Here is a 17,372-nt window from a genome sequence, read left to right as displayed (position 1 = left end):
TTCTGAGATATACATTTTAAAGTAATAACTAGAATTATGACTTATAACATTATACCAGAACATATAAGATTTTTAGAAATTTCATGTAATGTCTGAAACATTTATATTAACATATTTCCATACAAATAACCCAATGAAAGTTTAGTATTAGTTGTTTTGTTTGTTTTTTTATACTGCAGGTTCTTATTAGTCATCAATTTTATACACATCACTGTATACATGTCAATCCCAATCGCCAAATTGAGCACACCACCATCCCCACCCCACCGCAGTTTTCCCCCCTAGGTGTCCATATGTCTGTTCTCTACATCTGTGTCTCAACTTCTGCCCTGCAAACCGGCTCATCTGTACCATTTTTCTAGTTTCCACATACATGTGTTAATACACGATATTTGTTTTTCTCTTTTTGACTTACTTCACTTTGTATGACAGTCTCTAGATCCATCCACGTCTCAACAAATGACTCAATTTCGTTCCTTTCTATGGCTGAGTAATATTCCATTGTATATATGTACCACAACTTCTTTATCCATTTGTCCGTCGATGGGCATTTAGGTTGCTTCCATGACCTGGCTATTGTAAATAGTGCTGCAATGAACACTGGGGTGCATGTGTCTTTTTGAATTATGGTTTTCTCTGGGTATATGCCCAGTAGTGGGATTGCTGGATCATATGGTAAATCTATTTTCAGTTTTTTAAGGAACCTCCATACTGTTCTCCATAGTGGCTGTATCAATTTACATTCCCACCAACAGTGCAAGAGGGTTCCCTTTTCTCCACACCCTCTCCAGCATTTGTTGTTTGTAGATTTTCTGATGATGCCCATTCTAACAGGTGTGAGGTGATACCTCATTGTAGTTTTGATTTGCATTTCTCTAATAATTAGTGATGTTGAGCAGCTTTTCATGTGCTTGTTGGCCATCTGTATGTCTTCTTTGGAGAAATGTCTATTTAGGTCTTCTGCCCATTTTTGGATTGGGTTGTTTGTTTCTTTAATATTGAGCTGCATGAGCTGTTTATATATTTTGGAGATTAATCCTTTGTCCGTTGATTCGTTTGCAAATATTTTCTCCCGTTCTGAGGGTTGTCTTTTAGTCTTGTTTATGGTTTCCTTTGCTGTGCAAAAGCTTTGAAGTTTCATTAGGTCCCATTTGTTTATTTTTGTTTTTATTTCCATTACTCTAGGAGGTGGATCAAAAACGATCTTGCTGTGATTTATGTCAAAGAGTGTTCTTCCTATGTTTTCCTCTAAGAGTTTTATAGTGTCTGGTCTTACATTTAGGTCTCGAATCCATTTTGAATTTATTTTTGTGTATGGTGTTAGGGAGTGTTCTAATTTCATTCTTTTACATGTAGCTGTCCAGTTTTCCCAGCACCACTTATTGAAGAGACTGTCTTTTCTCCATTGTATATCTTTGCCTCCTTTGTCATAGATTAGTTGACCATAAGTGCGTGGGTTTATCTCTGGGCTTTCTATCTTGTTCCATTGATCTATGTTTCTGTTTTTGTGCCAGTACCCTATTGTCTTCATTACTGTAGCTTTGTAGTATGGTCTGAAGTCAGGGAGTCTGATTCCTCCAGCTCCGTTTTTTTCCCTCAAGACTGCTTTGGCTATTCGGGGTCTTTTGTGTCTCCACACAAATTTTAAGATGATTTGTTCTAGTTCCGTAAAAAATGCCATTGGTAATTTGATAGGGATTGCATTGAATCTGTAGATTGCTTTGGGTAGTATAGTCATTTTCACAATATTGATTCTTCCAATCCAAGAACATGGTATATCTCTCCATCTGTTGGTATCATCTTTAATTTCTTTCATCAGTGTCTTATAGTTTTCTGCATACAGGTCTTTTGTCTCCCTAGGTAGGTTTATTCCTAGGTATTTTATTCTTTTTGTTGCAATGGTAAATGGGAGTGTTTCCATAATTTCTCTTTCAGATTTTTCATCATTAGTGTATAGGAATGCAAGAGATTTCTGTGCATTAATTTTGTATCCTGCAACTTTACCAAATTCATTGATTAGCTCTAGTAGTTTTCTGGTGGCATCTTTAGGATTCCCTATGTATAATGTCATGTCATCTGCAAACAGTGACAGTTTTACTTCTTTTTTTCCAATTTGTATTCCTTTTATTTCTTTTTCTTCTCTGATTGCCATGGCTAGGACTTCCCAAAACTATGTTGAATGATAGTGGTGAGAGTGGACATCCTTGTCTCGTTCCTGATCTTAGAGGAAATGCTTCCAGTTTTTCACCATTGAGAATGATGTTTGCCATGGGTTTGACATATATGGCCTTTATTATGTTGAGGTAGGTTCCCTCTATGCCCACTTTCTGGAGAGTTTTTATCATAAATGGGTGTTGAATTTTGTCAGAAGCTTTTTCTGCATCTATTGAGATGATCATATGGTTTTTATTCTTCAGTTTTTTAATATGGTGTATCACATTGATTGATTTGCGTATATTGAAGAATTCTTGCATCCCTGGGATAAATCCCACTTGATCGTGGTGTGTGATCCTTTTAATGTGTTGTTGGATTCTGTTTGCTAGTATTTTGTTGAGGATTTTTGCATCTATATTCATCAGTGATATTGGTCTGTAATTTTCTTTTCTTGTAGTATTTTTGTCTGGTTTTGGTATCAGGGTGATGGTGGCCTTATAGAATGAGTTTGGGAGTGTTCCTTCCTCTGCAATTTTTTGGAAGCGTTTGAGAAGGATGTGTGTTAGCTCTTCTCTAAATGTTTGATAGTATTCACCTGTGAAGCCATCTGGTCCTGGACTTTTGTTTGTTGGAAGATTTTTATTCACAGTTTCAATTTCATTACTTGTGATTGGTCTGTTCATATTTTCTGCTTCTTCCTGGTTCAGTCTTGGAAGGTTATACCTTTCTAAGAATTTGTCCATTTCTTCCAGGTTGTCCATTTTATTGGCATAGAGTTGCTTGTAGTAGTCTCTTAGGATGCTTTGTATTTCTGCGGTGTCTGTTGTAACTTCTCCTTTTTCATTTCTAATTTTATTGATTTGAGTCCTCTCCCTCTTTTTCTTGATGAGTCTGGCTAATGGCTTATCAATTTTGTTTGTCTTCTCAAAGAACCAGCTTTTAGTTTTATTGATCTTTGCTATTGTTTTCTTTGTTTCTATTTCATTTATTTCCGCTCTGATCTTTATGATTTCTTTCCTTCTGCTAACTTTGGGTTTTGTTTGTTCTTCTTTCTCTAGTTCCTTTAGGTGTAAGGTTAGATTGTTTACTTGAGATTTTTCCTGTTTCTTTAGGTAGGCTTGTATAGCTATAAATTTCCCTCTTAGAACTGCTTTTGCTGCATCCCATAGGTTTTGGATCATCGTGTTTTCATTGTCATTTGTCTCTAGGTATTTTTTGATTTCCTCTTTGATTTCTTCAGTGATCTCTTGGTTATTTAGTAACGTATTGTTTAGCCTCCATGTGTTTGTGTTTTTTACGTTTTTTTTCCCTGTAATTGATTTCTAATCTCATAACATTGTGGTCAGAAGAGATGCTTGATATGATTTCAATTTTCTTAAATTTACTGTGGCTTGATTTGTGACCCAAGATGTGATCTATCCTGGAGAATGTTCCATGCGCACTTGAGAAGAAAGTGTAATCTGCTGTTTTTGGATGGAATGTCCTATAAATATCAATTAAATCTATGTGGTCTATTGTGTCATTTAAAGCTTTTGTTTCCTTATTTATTTTCATTTTGGATGATCTGTCCATTGGTGTAAGTGAGGTGTTAAAGTCCCCCACTATTATTGTGTTAGTGTCGATTTCCTCTTTTATAGCTGTTAGCAGTTGCCTTATGTATTGAGGTGCTCCTATGTTGGGTGCATATATATTTATAATTGTTATATCTTCTTCTTGGATTGATCCCTTGATCATTATGTAGTGTCCTTCTTGTCTCTTGTAACATTCTTTATTTTAAAGTCTATTTTATCTGATATGAGTATAGCTACTCCAGCTTTCTTTTGATTTCCATTTGCATGGAATATCTTTTTCCATCCCCTCACTTTCAGTCTGTATGTGTCCCTAGGTCTGAATTGGGTCTCTTGTAGACAGAATATTTGTGTGTCTTGTTTTTGTATCCATTCAGCAAGCCTGTGTCTTTTGGTTGGAGCATTTAATCCATTCACGTTTAAGGTAATTATCAATATGTATGTTCCTATGACCATTTTCTTAATTGTTTTGGGTTTGTTTTTGTAGGTTCTTTTCTTCTCTTGTGTTTCCCACTTAGAGAAGTTCCTTTAGCATTTGTTGTAGAGCTGGTTTGGGGGTGCTGAATTCTCTTAGTTTTTGCTTGTCTGTAAAACTTTTGATTTCTCCATCAAATCTGGATGAGATCCTTGCTGGGTAGAGTAATCTTGGTTGTAGGTTCTTCCCTTTCATCACTTTAAGTATATCATGCCACTCCCTTCTGGCTTGTAGAGTTGCTGCTGAGAAATCAGCTGTTAACCTTATGGGAGTTCCCTTGTATGTTGTCGTTTTTCCCTTGCTGCTTTCAATAATTTTTCTTTGTCTTTAATTTTTGCCAATCTGATTACTGTGTGTCTCAGCTTGTGTTTCTCCTTGGGTTTATCCTGTTTGGGACTCGCTGCACTTCCTGGACTTGCGTGGCTATTTCCTTTCCCATGTTAGGGAAGTTATCGACTATAATCTCTTCAAATATTTTCTCTGGTCCTTTCTCTCTCTCTTCTCCTCTGGGACACCTATAATGTGAATGTTGTTGCGTTTAATGTTGTCCCAGAGGTCTCTTAGGCTGTCTTCATTTCTTTTCATTCTTTTTTCTTTAGTCTGTTCCGCAGCAGTGAATTCCACCATTCTGTCTTCCAGGTCACTTATCCGTTCTTCTACCTCAGTTATTCTGCTATTGATTCCTTCTAGTGTAGTTTTCATTTCAGTTATTGTATTGTTCATCTCTGTTTGTTTGTTCTTTAATTCTTCTAGGTCTTTGTTAAACATTTCTTGCATCTTCTCGATCTTTGCCTCCATTCTTATTCCGAGGTCCTGTATCATCTTCACCATCATTATTCTGAATTCTTTTTCTGGGAGGTTGCCTATCTCCACTTCATTTAGTTGTTTTTCTGGGGTTTTATCTTGTTCCTTCATCTGGTACTTAGTCCTTTGCCTTTTCATCTTGTCTGTCTCTCTGTGAATGTGGTTTTTGTTCCACAGGCTGCAGGATTATAGTTTTTCTTGCTTCTGCTGTCTGCCCTCTGGTGGTTGAGGCTATCTAAGAGGCTTGATGGGAGGCTCTGATGGTGGGTAGAGCTGACTGTTGCTGTGGTGGTCAGAGCTCAGTAAAACTTTAATCCACTTGACTGTTGATGGGTGGGGCTGGGTTCCCTCCCTGTTGGTTGTTTTGCCTGAGACAACCCAACACTGGAGCCTACCTGGGCTCTTTGGTGGGGCTAATAACAGACTCTGGGAGGGCTCATGCCAAAGAGTACTTCCCAGAACTTCCGCTGCCACCATCCCCGTCCCCACGGTGAAACAGAGTCACCCCCTGCCTCTGCAGGAGACCCTCCAACACTAGCAGGTAGGTCTGGTCCAGTCTCCCCCGGGGTCACTGCTCCTTCCCCTGGGTCCCGATGTGCACACTACTTTGTGTGTGCCCTCCAAGAGTGGACTCTCTGTTTCCCCCAGTCCTGTCAAAGTCCTGTAATCAAATCCCACTATCCCTCAAAGTCTGATTCTCTAGGAATTCCGCCTCCCATTGCCGGACCCCCAGGTTTGGAAGCCTGACGTGGGGCTCAGAACCTTCACTGCAGTGGGTGGAATTCTGTGGTATAAGTGTTCGCCAGTCTGTGAGTCACCCACCCACCAGTTATGGGATTTGATTTTACTCTGATTGCGCCCCTCCTACCATCTCATTGTGGCTTCTCCTTTGTCTTGGATGCGGGGTATCCTTTTTGGTGCATTCCAGTGTCTTCCTGTCGATGACCGTCCAGCAGCTAGTTGTGATTCTGGTGTTCTCGCAAGAGGGAGTGAGCGCACGTCCTTCTACTCACACTTTGGCTCTTAAGAATCATTTTATATTATTTCTTAGATTGAACACTGCTTTATGTATTGATTTTTTGGGGGGGGGTCATCTATTTCTTCTACCACCGTATGCCTATTCATATGCCATTGCCCATTTTTCTCTTGGTTTACTGATGTTTTATTATGCTTAATATCAATCACTTGCTTGTTGCAAATAATTTTTAGCAGTTTCTCTGCAAACTTCTTTGGTTTTTTTTGATGCATGAAAATTTTGTCACAGTCTGTCAATCATTGCTTTTTGTGGTTTCTAGGTTCTTTGTGTGCAAAGAAAAGCATTTAACTCCAAGATGATAAAAGTATTCTCTGAGATTGTCCTGTAGTTTATATTTGAAATATTTGATCCATCTGTAATTTGGTTGTCCAGTTGGACATTTAACTTTTCTCTTGAGGGAGCTCTTGAAGGTTTTTGAGTAGAAGATTTAAATGATAGGGTTATATGGGAGACATGGGCCAGAGTTGAGTTTAAGTCCTGACTATGCCACTTCCTAGGCTAAAGGTACTTCCTCCTGTAAACTGGAGAGAGTAATAGGCCCTGCTTATAGAGAGCACTGAATGAGGTAACCTGTAAAGCACTTTACCATAGCTTATACCATACTATTAGGTATGGTGAACACTACTAGGAATTTCTACTGGTAATAATTTTTACTAAGTATTATTTTAGGAAGCTTTAGGAGTTGGTGGTAGGAAGGATAGGTTAAGGAAGGGGGAGACAAAAGAAATAAACGCAGTTTTTAATATTCAATAGCTAGTTTTATTAGGCAGGGTGAAAATCGCTAGGGGTCTGACTATGATGATAGGAGGCTTTACCCACAGTTAAAATTGCTATCATGTATTTCAGTAAATTGGTGAATCTTATAAAGTCATGAAATTTTAGTGCAAGATGATGATGCTTTATCTTCCGATCAATGTATTATGACTTCGGGTGAATTGTTTTTATTCAACACGGTTGGGTCAGTGTTATCTGCCTTCCACAGTCCTTGATCAAATCACCTGCCTATTACTCACGTACAAGATCCTGATAGGAAGTGTGACTGTAGCTTTACAGTACTACTCTTATCTAGATATTGCAAAAAAAAAAAAAATTGCGGGACAACTTACTTGAAGTTGCTAAAGCACCAAAGTATTTATATCTGTATGTAAAATACTACTGCTGACCCTCTGTCACTTGTGTTGCCTCAGAAGGCGTCAAGAACATACTCTGACCGTAGGCTTTGTTGAGGGAGAAAAAGCACTTACGCTTGGCCCTTGAACAACATGGGTTTGAACTGCCCAGGTCCACTGATATGCAGATGGTTTCAGTAAATACAGTACGACATGGTCAGCGTTTGGTTGGATCTGCTGTTGTGGAACCACAGATACGGAGGATGGCTGTGGCACTTGAGCTTCCGCGGATTTGGGGATCCTAGGCGGGTCCTGGGGCCAGTGTGCCACGGATGCCAAGGGACGACCGTAGTTTGTTTATCTTTAAGGAAAATGACAAGTATTTTACCCTTCAGCGCAGCAAGGCTGCAGAAGCCAGCTGTAGCACATGGAGCTCCAATCAAGTACGTAAGTGACTGACGTTAAATTAAGATCGTGGTCCACACGTGTGCTGGCTTAATGAACTGGCTCGCAGGGTGGGCAGTTTATACTGTACGGAAAGCATTCTCCTTGGGATATTGTTCTTCGTGACGTCAGACAGCCAGCATTTGCCATCTAACCTTCCTCTGGAAAGGGGAGAAGAGATTACAGTACTTCGTTCCTAGACAGCAGGCTTCAGGAACCAACTCGGAGATCTTAAAAGCATCTTTGCCTCTCTCTGCGATTGGCTCCTGTTACTGTGAACACCTTCATCAGCCCTCAATTTAGAATCACCCTTCTGGGCCCCGTTTTCCCCCCTTCAGATCCCAGCCCGTATCCTGCCAGCTCCATTAGAGGCTTCTCTGACCTTCATTGATTGCTCTCTTCTTAAAATTGCTAGAATAATTATTGCACATATGAATTGAGTCACCCTCGACCTATTGTAGTTTTGCTCTTATTGATTTCTTTTCTCTCAGTATATAAAACACACTAATTTAAAAATACTGCTTTTTTCTGTTGGAATATTTTTATGAAATAAGTTTATTGAAACCCACAGGCATCCTTGACAGTGTCTTATATCGTATGTGCCCAAATATAAGGTGAGTTTTTTTTCCCTCTGTAAAATGATCTCTTAGAGAAGAGAGAGCTGGCATATATTCAAGTCCTTACAAAATCTCTTAGACAGAACGTTCTCTGTTTATTCACGTGCACAAAAATGTGTGTTGAATGAAGAAGCCAAAATTACTCACATATAACCGAAATTCATAATTTTGGGGATTATTGAGAGCTCCCTTGGCAGAATTGTTTTTTAAAAAAGGAGACAATCTGGTTTAAACCAGATTTCATTATTCCTTGGAGAAGGGTTAAAAACCTCACATTTGCAATTGATAGAATTTTAAGGAGTAGGTAAGTGGTTTTGTTGATCAAAAATGTAGAGCCACAGGGCTTCCCTGGTGGCGCAGTGGTTGGGAGTCTGCCTGCCAATGCAGGGGACACGGGTTCGAGCCCTGGTCTGGGAGGATCCCGCATGCTGCAGAGCAACTAGGCCCGTGCGCCACAACTACTGAGCCTGCGCGTCTGGAGCCTGTGCTCCGCAACAAGAGAGGCCACGATGGTGAGAGGCCCGCGCACCGCGATGAAGAGTGGCCTCCACTTGCCGCAACTGGAGAAAGCCCTCGCACGGAAACGAAGACCCAATGCAGCCATAAATAAATAAATAATTAAATAAATAAAATATTAAAAAAAAAAATGTAGAGCCACAGAACAAATGAAAAACCAGTCGGCTTCACCCAGATTCTCAGTGAAGGCGTCTCCCATGTTCAGAACCGTGCTGTATCTCAACTGACCTGGAAGCGAAAATAATCTCATGATGAGGAAGAACTTCACTCTGAAGAATTTAAATAAAATGGTTGCGTGAAATGTGCAAATGGGGCAAAAACTAAGTATCTGAGTTAATGTATTTTACTTAATAGGTAATTCAAAGTGTATGTTTCTAACTAAGTTACAATTTAAATATTAGAGGCAGTCATGAGCATCTTATCAACATTCCTGAAAATTAATCATTTGTTTCATTAGCTGCCTAAACATCTATTTATTTTACTTGGAAGAGAAAATGTTTTGGCTGTGTACCTGGGCAAATAGGATTGCTTGATGTTTGCTCATATATGAGATGCATTCTGTGTCATCCAAGACTGTAAGATTCCCTGGGGAGAGGGTGGCATATTCTACGCTTAGCGCTGTCCCCAGGGCTCCAACTCTGAGAGCTCACGCATGTTGATTCTTGGGCCTGCAGCCCTCGCAGCCCTGACTCGGGCGTTGTTCCTGCTGAAGGGTCTCCTGATGTTGTCCCCTCCCCTGGAGGGACCGGCCCCTTCCCTTGCCTCCACAGCCTGACCCTGTCCTGCACTCACTTTGCTAATAGCCTGTGGTGTCATCTACGCTGTAGACTCCTGCAGACAGGAATCACGTCCGATTTGTCCTAGACCTTCAGAGCTAGGGATGCGCTGGGTTCACAGGTGCCGTAGACGTTTATTAGAATGAGCTGGGGTGACTACAGAGGAGCACAGGATAAGTTTCATGACGCACGGAACAAGTGGATTTAGGTAAAATTTTTAAAGACACGCCGAGCTGTCTCAACTCTCTTTACTTGCCCTCTGAATCTCAAGGACCAAAACTATTTGGATTTCATAGTATTCTTCACGATTGGGACTCTAGGAACTGAATATAAGAGTACTTTAAAGCACATGTAGGAACACAGACCCAGTTTTAGACATGGACCGAGGTGCTTTCTGGGGCCTGGGTTGCTGATCTGAGTGGAAGTGATGGTTTCCTCGTTGCCTGAGTTGACACTACATACAGCCCCGGCCTAGGAGCTCTTTTAACCGTCTTTTAAATTTCTGATTGGCATTGTCCTGTCTCTTCTGGCTTTGTTCTCTGGCACCAGATGTGGGAGGTGAAGAGAAGCAAGTGTTATTGCCACTCGAGGACCGTACAAATGAGGATTGCATAAAGCTGGAAGAACACAGAAAACTCAGGCTTCTGAGTTTTGACTAACGGAGAAATTATTACTATTTGAAAATTAAACCCAACATGTCTTATTCCCACAAAAAGCTAAGGTGTATGTGGGTAAAGTGAACAATTCCCATGTGTAAAAGACGCAGGTGGTTTCATTTCTGAGTATGGTGTTTTGTCCAGTTGGCAGGTGTCCCTAAGCTGTTGTTTTCCCTTGGAAGCAATGCACTGAGATGTTCATTGCAAGGAGACATACTAAGGAAAGAAGAACATGGTTATTTTAATCAAGTGCCTGCCCTGTGAATTGTTCCACTGAATTCTTACAACAACTGTTGTAAGTTGCAGCTTTATTTCGAGATAATTACAGAGTCACACGTTGTAAGACATAGTACAAAGAAATCCTGTGTACTTTCACCAGTTCCCCCCGTGGTAACATCTTGCATAACTGTAGTAGCGTGTCACAACTGGGAGATCGTCATCCCTGCCATCGGTTGACGTTTTTCAGATTTCCTCGGTTTCACATGTGCTCGTGAGTGTGTGTGTGTGTGTGTGTGTGTGTGTGTGTATTTAGTTCTATGCAGTTTTACCACATGTGTACATTACCATTTCTTTTTCAACACGTGAGGGAAACAAGGTTCAGATAAGTGATGTGAAATGTGTAAAGTGTAGACCTGGGGTTTGAATCTAGGTCTGTCTGTTTGATCCGAACTGTTGCATTTTTAGTAATGATAATGATGAATAACAGTCAAAATCAATAACCCAATGGCTGAAACTCAAGTTACATATGAAACATTGAGTACTTACCACGTGCAGGACTGTTCAAGTGTATTAACTCATTTAATCCCCCAAGAACTGTACCACATAAATTATATCACAGTTGAATTAGTATCATTCAACTCTAATGATATTACTAAGGAATAGGTAATCATTTTTACTACTCCTGAAATCAGTAATAGTAAAATTCTACCTTCTTTTTACATAATTTCATGTTTTGAATCTCTGATCTTGGTGATTGTGATTACTTTACATTTGTGTGTGGGTGTATATATTTGTATAAAGTGAGTCCTGTATCATTATACATTGACTTAGGTGGAGCTAACGTAAAAATATTTTTACTGAATTGTAAATAAGAGCTAGTTTAGGCAGGATGCCAGGTTTTTATGAGAATAAATATAAACCACCAAGAATACTTAAGAATGCAGTTGGGCGAAGGTTTTTTGTTTTTTGTTTTTCCTGCCTGGAGTATTTTGGATCTTTTTGGTCAAATACAGCTTCAGGAATGTTTCAATTTAATCGAATCTCTCAAGTTTCGTATCTGACTTCCAAAGTGGTACCCATGCATGTGGTTGTGAGTTATCACTGGTTATCAGAATATTATAAGGCTTTGGAAAGATAACAGACGCGCTAATCAGAAGTCTGTAATTTATGAGTCTTCACTGGTTAAATATCTTGTAAAGCTGTCTTTCTAATGAACAGCAGCTCTTATTCAGACCAGAAATAGCAACAGTCCCATGTGTTGTAGACCCCAGGAGGTCTCGGTGTTTTTGTAGACAGCAGACAGAAATAAAAAGAATTTTGTCCTTTTTACCTCATGGAATCCCGCTGGAAAATGAAACATGAGCTCTGAGTTGATGCTGACTTCTGCCAGGTCACCTCCCTGAAGAGTCCCGGGCAAGCACTGCTGCGGCACTTCTTGGACAGGAGTCTACCGGCCCCGGGACGAGACGGATGGTCTGTGCAGGCTGCTTCCGGGACACTGCGCTACTGTCTGCTTGCAGGGAGCTTCCAGAGAGAGCGCGTGCAACCTGCATCTGTGGCCTTGACTCTTTCCAGGGGTACCACATACCTCCAGATTAGAGTCGCATTTAGCCTAGGTGCTATGCAGTTTGTTGTTGTCATTGTTTAAAAACAAACAAAAAAAAAGCGTGGCTACAAATAATGCCACACCAAGTATGGTTTATTCTGGCTTACTTTTGGGAACTTGATTTTGGACGTTCAATAATGCAAATGTTTTTGAAGCTATATATTATTAGGAACTCTTTGGAAACCACAAAACCATTTTAATGGACCATGCTATCAATTTTCTCTTCTAAAGAAGTTTTTCCTATTCATGACTCACTTCACTTTTTGGCTAACATTGAGGGAAATGTAATAACGATTAAGGAAAGGAATGTATGCGTTTTCTTCTTCTTCTTCTTCTTCTTTTTTTTTTTTTTTGAAAGCTTGTACACATTTTCTGTCTCGGGTTATGTAAACTTGGAGGACTGTAAAATGACCACCGCATAAGGTAAAACCAGGCCTGTTAATACATACATCTTTGGAATTTAAAAATCCAAAAGCTTCCCTTGCTTCTCTGGAGAAGAGTTTTGCTTGATGGCCCAGAATACAGATGCAGTAAAAGGGACATGTTCCAGCCGTCAGTTTCACACACCTTAAGCGAAGTTAATGAGGTCGCTCTCCGGTGACGCGTTGTGTTTTCTTTCCATTTTGTAGGTCTGTATGAGCTGCTGGCGGCTCTGCCAGCCCGGCTGCAGCCACATGTGGACAGCCAGGAAGACCTGACCTTCCTCTGGGATGTGTTTGGTGAAAAAAGCCTGCATTCACTAGTCAAGGTAAACAATGCTATTGTCAGATGATCTTCGCGGAAAAACATATGGAAGAATATTTTGAGCGCCATCTAGTAAACCAGAGACCAAACTGTTGCCCTCCGAAAACAAAACAGCCTTGTTCCATTTCACTGCCAGGCGTGGAAGTTGTTAAAAGGATTCCACCAGAAATACATAGATGATTTCACTTGATGGTGGTGATCTGGCCGTGCATACTGATGGGGCCCGCCCGTGCCTGCCCTTGTTTAGAAAAGGAATGTGAAATAGCAGCAGGAAGGGTTAGACTCCTCCTGGTCAACATTCACGAGCTGGAATTTAACTTAAACAAATAAATGTTCGCAGCAAAAATTAGAAGGAATATATTTTCTGAGGTTCAGGATGACAGCTGTTCAGCAGCTACATTAATTTAAAATAATTTCCTCTAATAAAGTCAAGTGAAATTCTAGCAAAGCTGTTTCTTCTCCTGGCACGGTGCCACTGAAATGGTATTTTGTGTATAAATACAGGGACGCTAAATAGGAATAAAAAGCAGTGTGTGGAGACCGTGTTAGCCAAGCGTCACGCCGTGGAAATGATCAGCCACCAGAAACCAGATCTTGCCACACAGTAATGCTGGGAGTGATCGCAACTCCTAAAATAGTAAGACGAGAACAAGGAACTTACTGGAAAATATGCCACTCTTGCTTCTGGAAATATGAGTTGCATTTTCTCTGTTTTAACTCAAGCTGAAAGAAATGTAGAGTCTTACTTGAGTCTGGACGAGGTGGACACGTATGCCTCAACAGTATCCGATCCCGTCCTCCGTTCAGCTCAACCTGTTATGTATGGTTGTCTGTTGTGATAAGAGGCTTTTTGACTGATGTATAGTATTTGGAAATGAGTGGCTTCTGAGGTACGGTTGCTTCACAGGACAGGAGAATTCTTACTGCGTTTTTTTCTTGTCAGATTTGCTGAAATTTGTGTGCTTCAAGCAGTGGCAGTTCTCAAGAAGTTAGCGTGTTGATGTGTGGCACTCTCGTAGCAATACATTTAAAGAGTGCTTTATTGGTTTATTTAGTTTTTCTATAATTGCCAAGGTATCTTCGTATTCTGAATAATTTTAGGTCTTTTAGTTGCTCTCTTGGGATGTGTTAGAAATGGTTTTGGGCTTACAATTGATGAAGTTTATCACTTACTGAGGCAGTCATGAAAATATTCCTGTATTAAATGTTCGGAAGTTGGATAGTTACGGATCTGTTTAGATTGATTTGATCTCTTGAGAGAAGGAATAAAACACATTTCAGATGACATCATCACTCCTTAATCAGTAAACAAACATGCCCCCCAAACAATGGATGTATGTGTGTTTGTATTTATTTATAATGTGGCTACTATCTCAGTTTCCTTGCCTATAAAATGGAAATTGTAATACCTATTGACAAGGTTGTTTGTGAGTTTCAAATAAGATAGCGAAGGTCTTAGTTCTTTTGGTAGTTACATAGGTTAGGCAAATATAATTATTAAGAAAAAAATGAATTATCATAGCATGTGAAGGACCAAAAAGAATTGACAGAGATGGTTGTTATTTTTATTAATAGAATAAAACTGATGTGTAAAACATTTCTTCGTTACACTAGCTGTTGAGTTTTCAGCATAGGTTGTTATTCCAAGTATGTGTCCATAATTAAGTGGCTAGGAAGCAAACTGTTATCGATATCTGGTTTACAAAAACAGTGCAGCAAATGAATTGATGTTGCTAGTATTTTAAGTAGCATAACAACATGTGTACTGTTCCAAACGTTTTTCAGTAGTTGCCGTAAAGTGTATTTTTAAAATCAGCTTTAGTATGTGACTCTAGTACGTCCTCCCTTTCTTCACAGCTCCCCACTCCCCACTGTTCTCACGCGCAGGACTCCAGGGTGTCCTCTGACTGACCCATTATGTTAGTTTTCAAGTAGGAAAGCCTAGGATGCCCTACAGGAGGTAGGTCTCATGCGACAGTAGTTTAAACAGCCGGGACAGCCTGCTTAGCTGTCGTCCAAGTGCCTCTACTGAAGGTTGGAGGAGAGAAGGCTTCGGCTTCTGTACGTAAATCTCAGCAGAGCAAAAGGAATTTGTTTGAAAAGAGTTGTTTTTAGACTGAATCAAAATGTGCTCTGACGTTACGCTCTTTTGCCTGCAGTTGACGCTGTTGGTATATGGGTTAGAACTGGGTGAATGTAAAACCTGATTTTATTCTAGCCCCAAATTTTCACAGTTCTCGTCTTCTTTTAGGTAAAAAAGAAAGTGATTGTTAAATCACCACACAGTTTTGAATGCAGACAACTTGTTGGCCTGATGTAAAATATACTTAAGAAGAGGTAGGTTTGGTGTCAGGGTCTGTGGCAGGTATGGCACATGCCACCGTAGGATTTTGAGCTCCACTCTGGGGGAGTACTGGAGGTTGTGAGCTTGTCACTGGAAAAGAGCTATGATGATCCTATACTGCGTTAGCTGCGGATTTCTTTTTTTAAAGAAAAACTTCTAAATAGAAAAGTTGAATAATAAAAACTGTGAGCTCGAGATCCCGAAAAAGGGTTAGGCTGAGGGTGAGGTCAGAAGAAAGATGGTACTGGTAGAAGACCTAGGAAATATCATATATAATGTGAGGTAAGACAAGGATATCCATCTTCACGTGACCTAGTGAAGTTGATAGATCATCAGTCAGCATAGAGCCGCATTTTGGACCCATGTTTTGCAAATATACAGAACCATGAAGCATGTAGTTTGTGTCTGAACCTCATTTCTAAATTGATCTCCTATCCTTGTGTTTTTTCCTACTGAGATTCCTTTACTTACTTTAAATTTTATTTTATTCAGTGGCATTGTATGTATTTTTATAATCTGGTTTAAGTTCACTTTAGAACAAGATGTGGCTTAAAGACTTCCATGACTGTATTATATTTATTTTAAAGAAGCCTGGTAGTTTTGTTTCTTCAAGAAATTTTTGTTCTTATTTCACAGTTGTGTTGGATTTCTAGGATAAGAATATGAAACTTTTAGTAACTTTTAAATAGCTGTGTATACTTTTTCTCCCCTTTCAAATAGTTGCATACATGTGTCGGGACAGGAGAAAAAAAGGTAGCAATCTGAAGTTTATCCTTTTGGGATTCTGAAGTATTTCAACAAAACACAGATTGATTATTTTCAAGAAAAATTTCCTGATGTGATTGAATTACTGTGTGTATTTCTGTGATTTCAGTCTTACAGGAGTAATGGTAAAACTCACTAGACCCTTGTAACATTGCATTACGTAGTTTTAATTTCCGATGATTGATTGCTTTGTTGGTGCTGTCTTTGTTGATGTCTTACTATGTGCCAGACAGCGTGTAGGTCCCCAGGGCTAAGCTTTCCGGCAGAGCGGGTGCAGCCCCTTGTTTTCTGGCGTCTCCAGCCCCCCAGAGGGCTTGTAGATGCAGCGATGGGCAGTTGCAGCCTCCCGGGGCTGCCCGCGTTTACAGCTGTGATGGGACACGCGAGGTGTCTCCCTCGGTGCTGGCCTCTGAGAGGTGCTCAAGGAGGATTCGGTAGTTTAAGCTAAAACCTGCATGTTGAATCAGAGTTGCTCAGGTAAGAATTTAGGCGGGAGGAGGGGGAGGTCAGGCAGAAGAAATAACTATACTGTACAAACACCAGGAGGCAGGTGTGAACCTCGTGTCTTCAGGATGGAGACTGCCAGCTTCTCTCGGCTGTAGGTTCTCTCCTCACCCAAGTCAAGGAAGTCTTGGTTGCTTCTAGCCTTGGGCAGTTACGAATAAAACTTTGATGACCATTTGTGTGCAGGTTTTTGTGTGGGCGTTAAGTTTTCGAGTCATTTGGGTAAGTACCTAGCGGCGTGGCTCCTGGATCATGTGGTAAGAGTGTTGAGCTTTCTGAGAAGCTGCCAGTCTGCCTTCCGCAGTGGCTGTGCTCTTTGCACTCCCACCCGCAGCGCCTGAGAGCTCCTGTTGTTCTGCGTCCTTGTCAGCATCTGGCGTTGTCAGTTTTGTGGATGTTAGCCGTTCTGATACGTGTGTAATGGTATCTCATTACTGTTTTAATGTGCAATTCTCTTATGTCGTGATGTTAAGCATCTTTTCATATGCTTATTTGTCATCTGTATATCTTCTTTGTTGAAGTGTCTATTCAGATCTTTTGTCTGTTTTTTAAATGAGTTGTTTTCCCCTTATTGTTGAGTTTTATCATTTCTTTGTCTTTCTTGGATACAAGTCTTTTATCAGATATGAGTTTTGCAAATATTTTCTCCCAGCATGTGACTTGTCTTCATTTTCATAATGGTGTCTTCACACAGCAGAAGTTTTTAATTTTAATAAAGTTCAACTTAAGTTTTCTCTCATGGATCGTGCTTTTGGAGATGTATCAGAAACTCATTGCCATACCCAGGGTCACCTAGATTTTCTCTTCTGTTATCCTCTACAATTTTTACATTTAGCTCTGTGATTGATTTTGAGTTAATTTTTGTGAAAGGTGTAACTTCTGTGTCTACGTTCACATTTTTGCATAGTGAATATCTGATTTTTCTAGCATCAGTTGTTGAAAAGACCATCCTGTCTCCATTGAATTGCCTTTGCTCCTCTGTCAAACATCAGTTGATTTTTTTTATTGTGTGGGTCTATTTCTGGGCTCTCTATT

General features: G+C 40.1%; 1 protein-coding gene across 1 annotated transcript in view; it reads left to right on the top strand.

Moving 5' to 3' along the window:
- The first annotated feature begins 7,359 nt into the window (after positions 1 to 7,359).
- The window catches only part of MPP7 (MAGUK p55 scaffold protein 7), a 96,464-nt gene continuing 86,451 nt past the window's right edge, over positions 7,360 to 17,372 (top strand). Inside the window, exons 1-3 of the mRNA XM_059915917.1 lie at positions 7,360 to 7,593; positions 11,765 to 11,951; positions 12,610 to 12,728. Of these exons, the coding sequence (XP_059771900.1) occupies positions 7,360 to 7,593; positions 11,765 to 11,951; positions 12,610 to 12,728 (540 nt within the window). The remainder of the gene's footprint in view (positions 7,594 to 11,764; positions 11,952 to 12,609; positions 12,729 to 17,372) is intronic.

Source organism: Balaenoptera ricei, chromosome 2 (genome assembly GCF_028023285.1).
Source record: "Balaenoptera ricei isolate mBalRic1 chromosome 2, mBalRic1.hap2, whole genome shotgun sequence".
Taxonomy (NCBI): domain Eukaryota; kingdom Metazoa; phylum Chordata; class Mammalia; order Artiodactyla; family Balaenopteridae; genus Balaenoptera; species Balaenoptera ricei.
The sequence above is the reverse complement of the archived record's forward strand: the minus strand, read 5'-3'. Positions and strand labels throughout refer to the sequence as shown.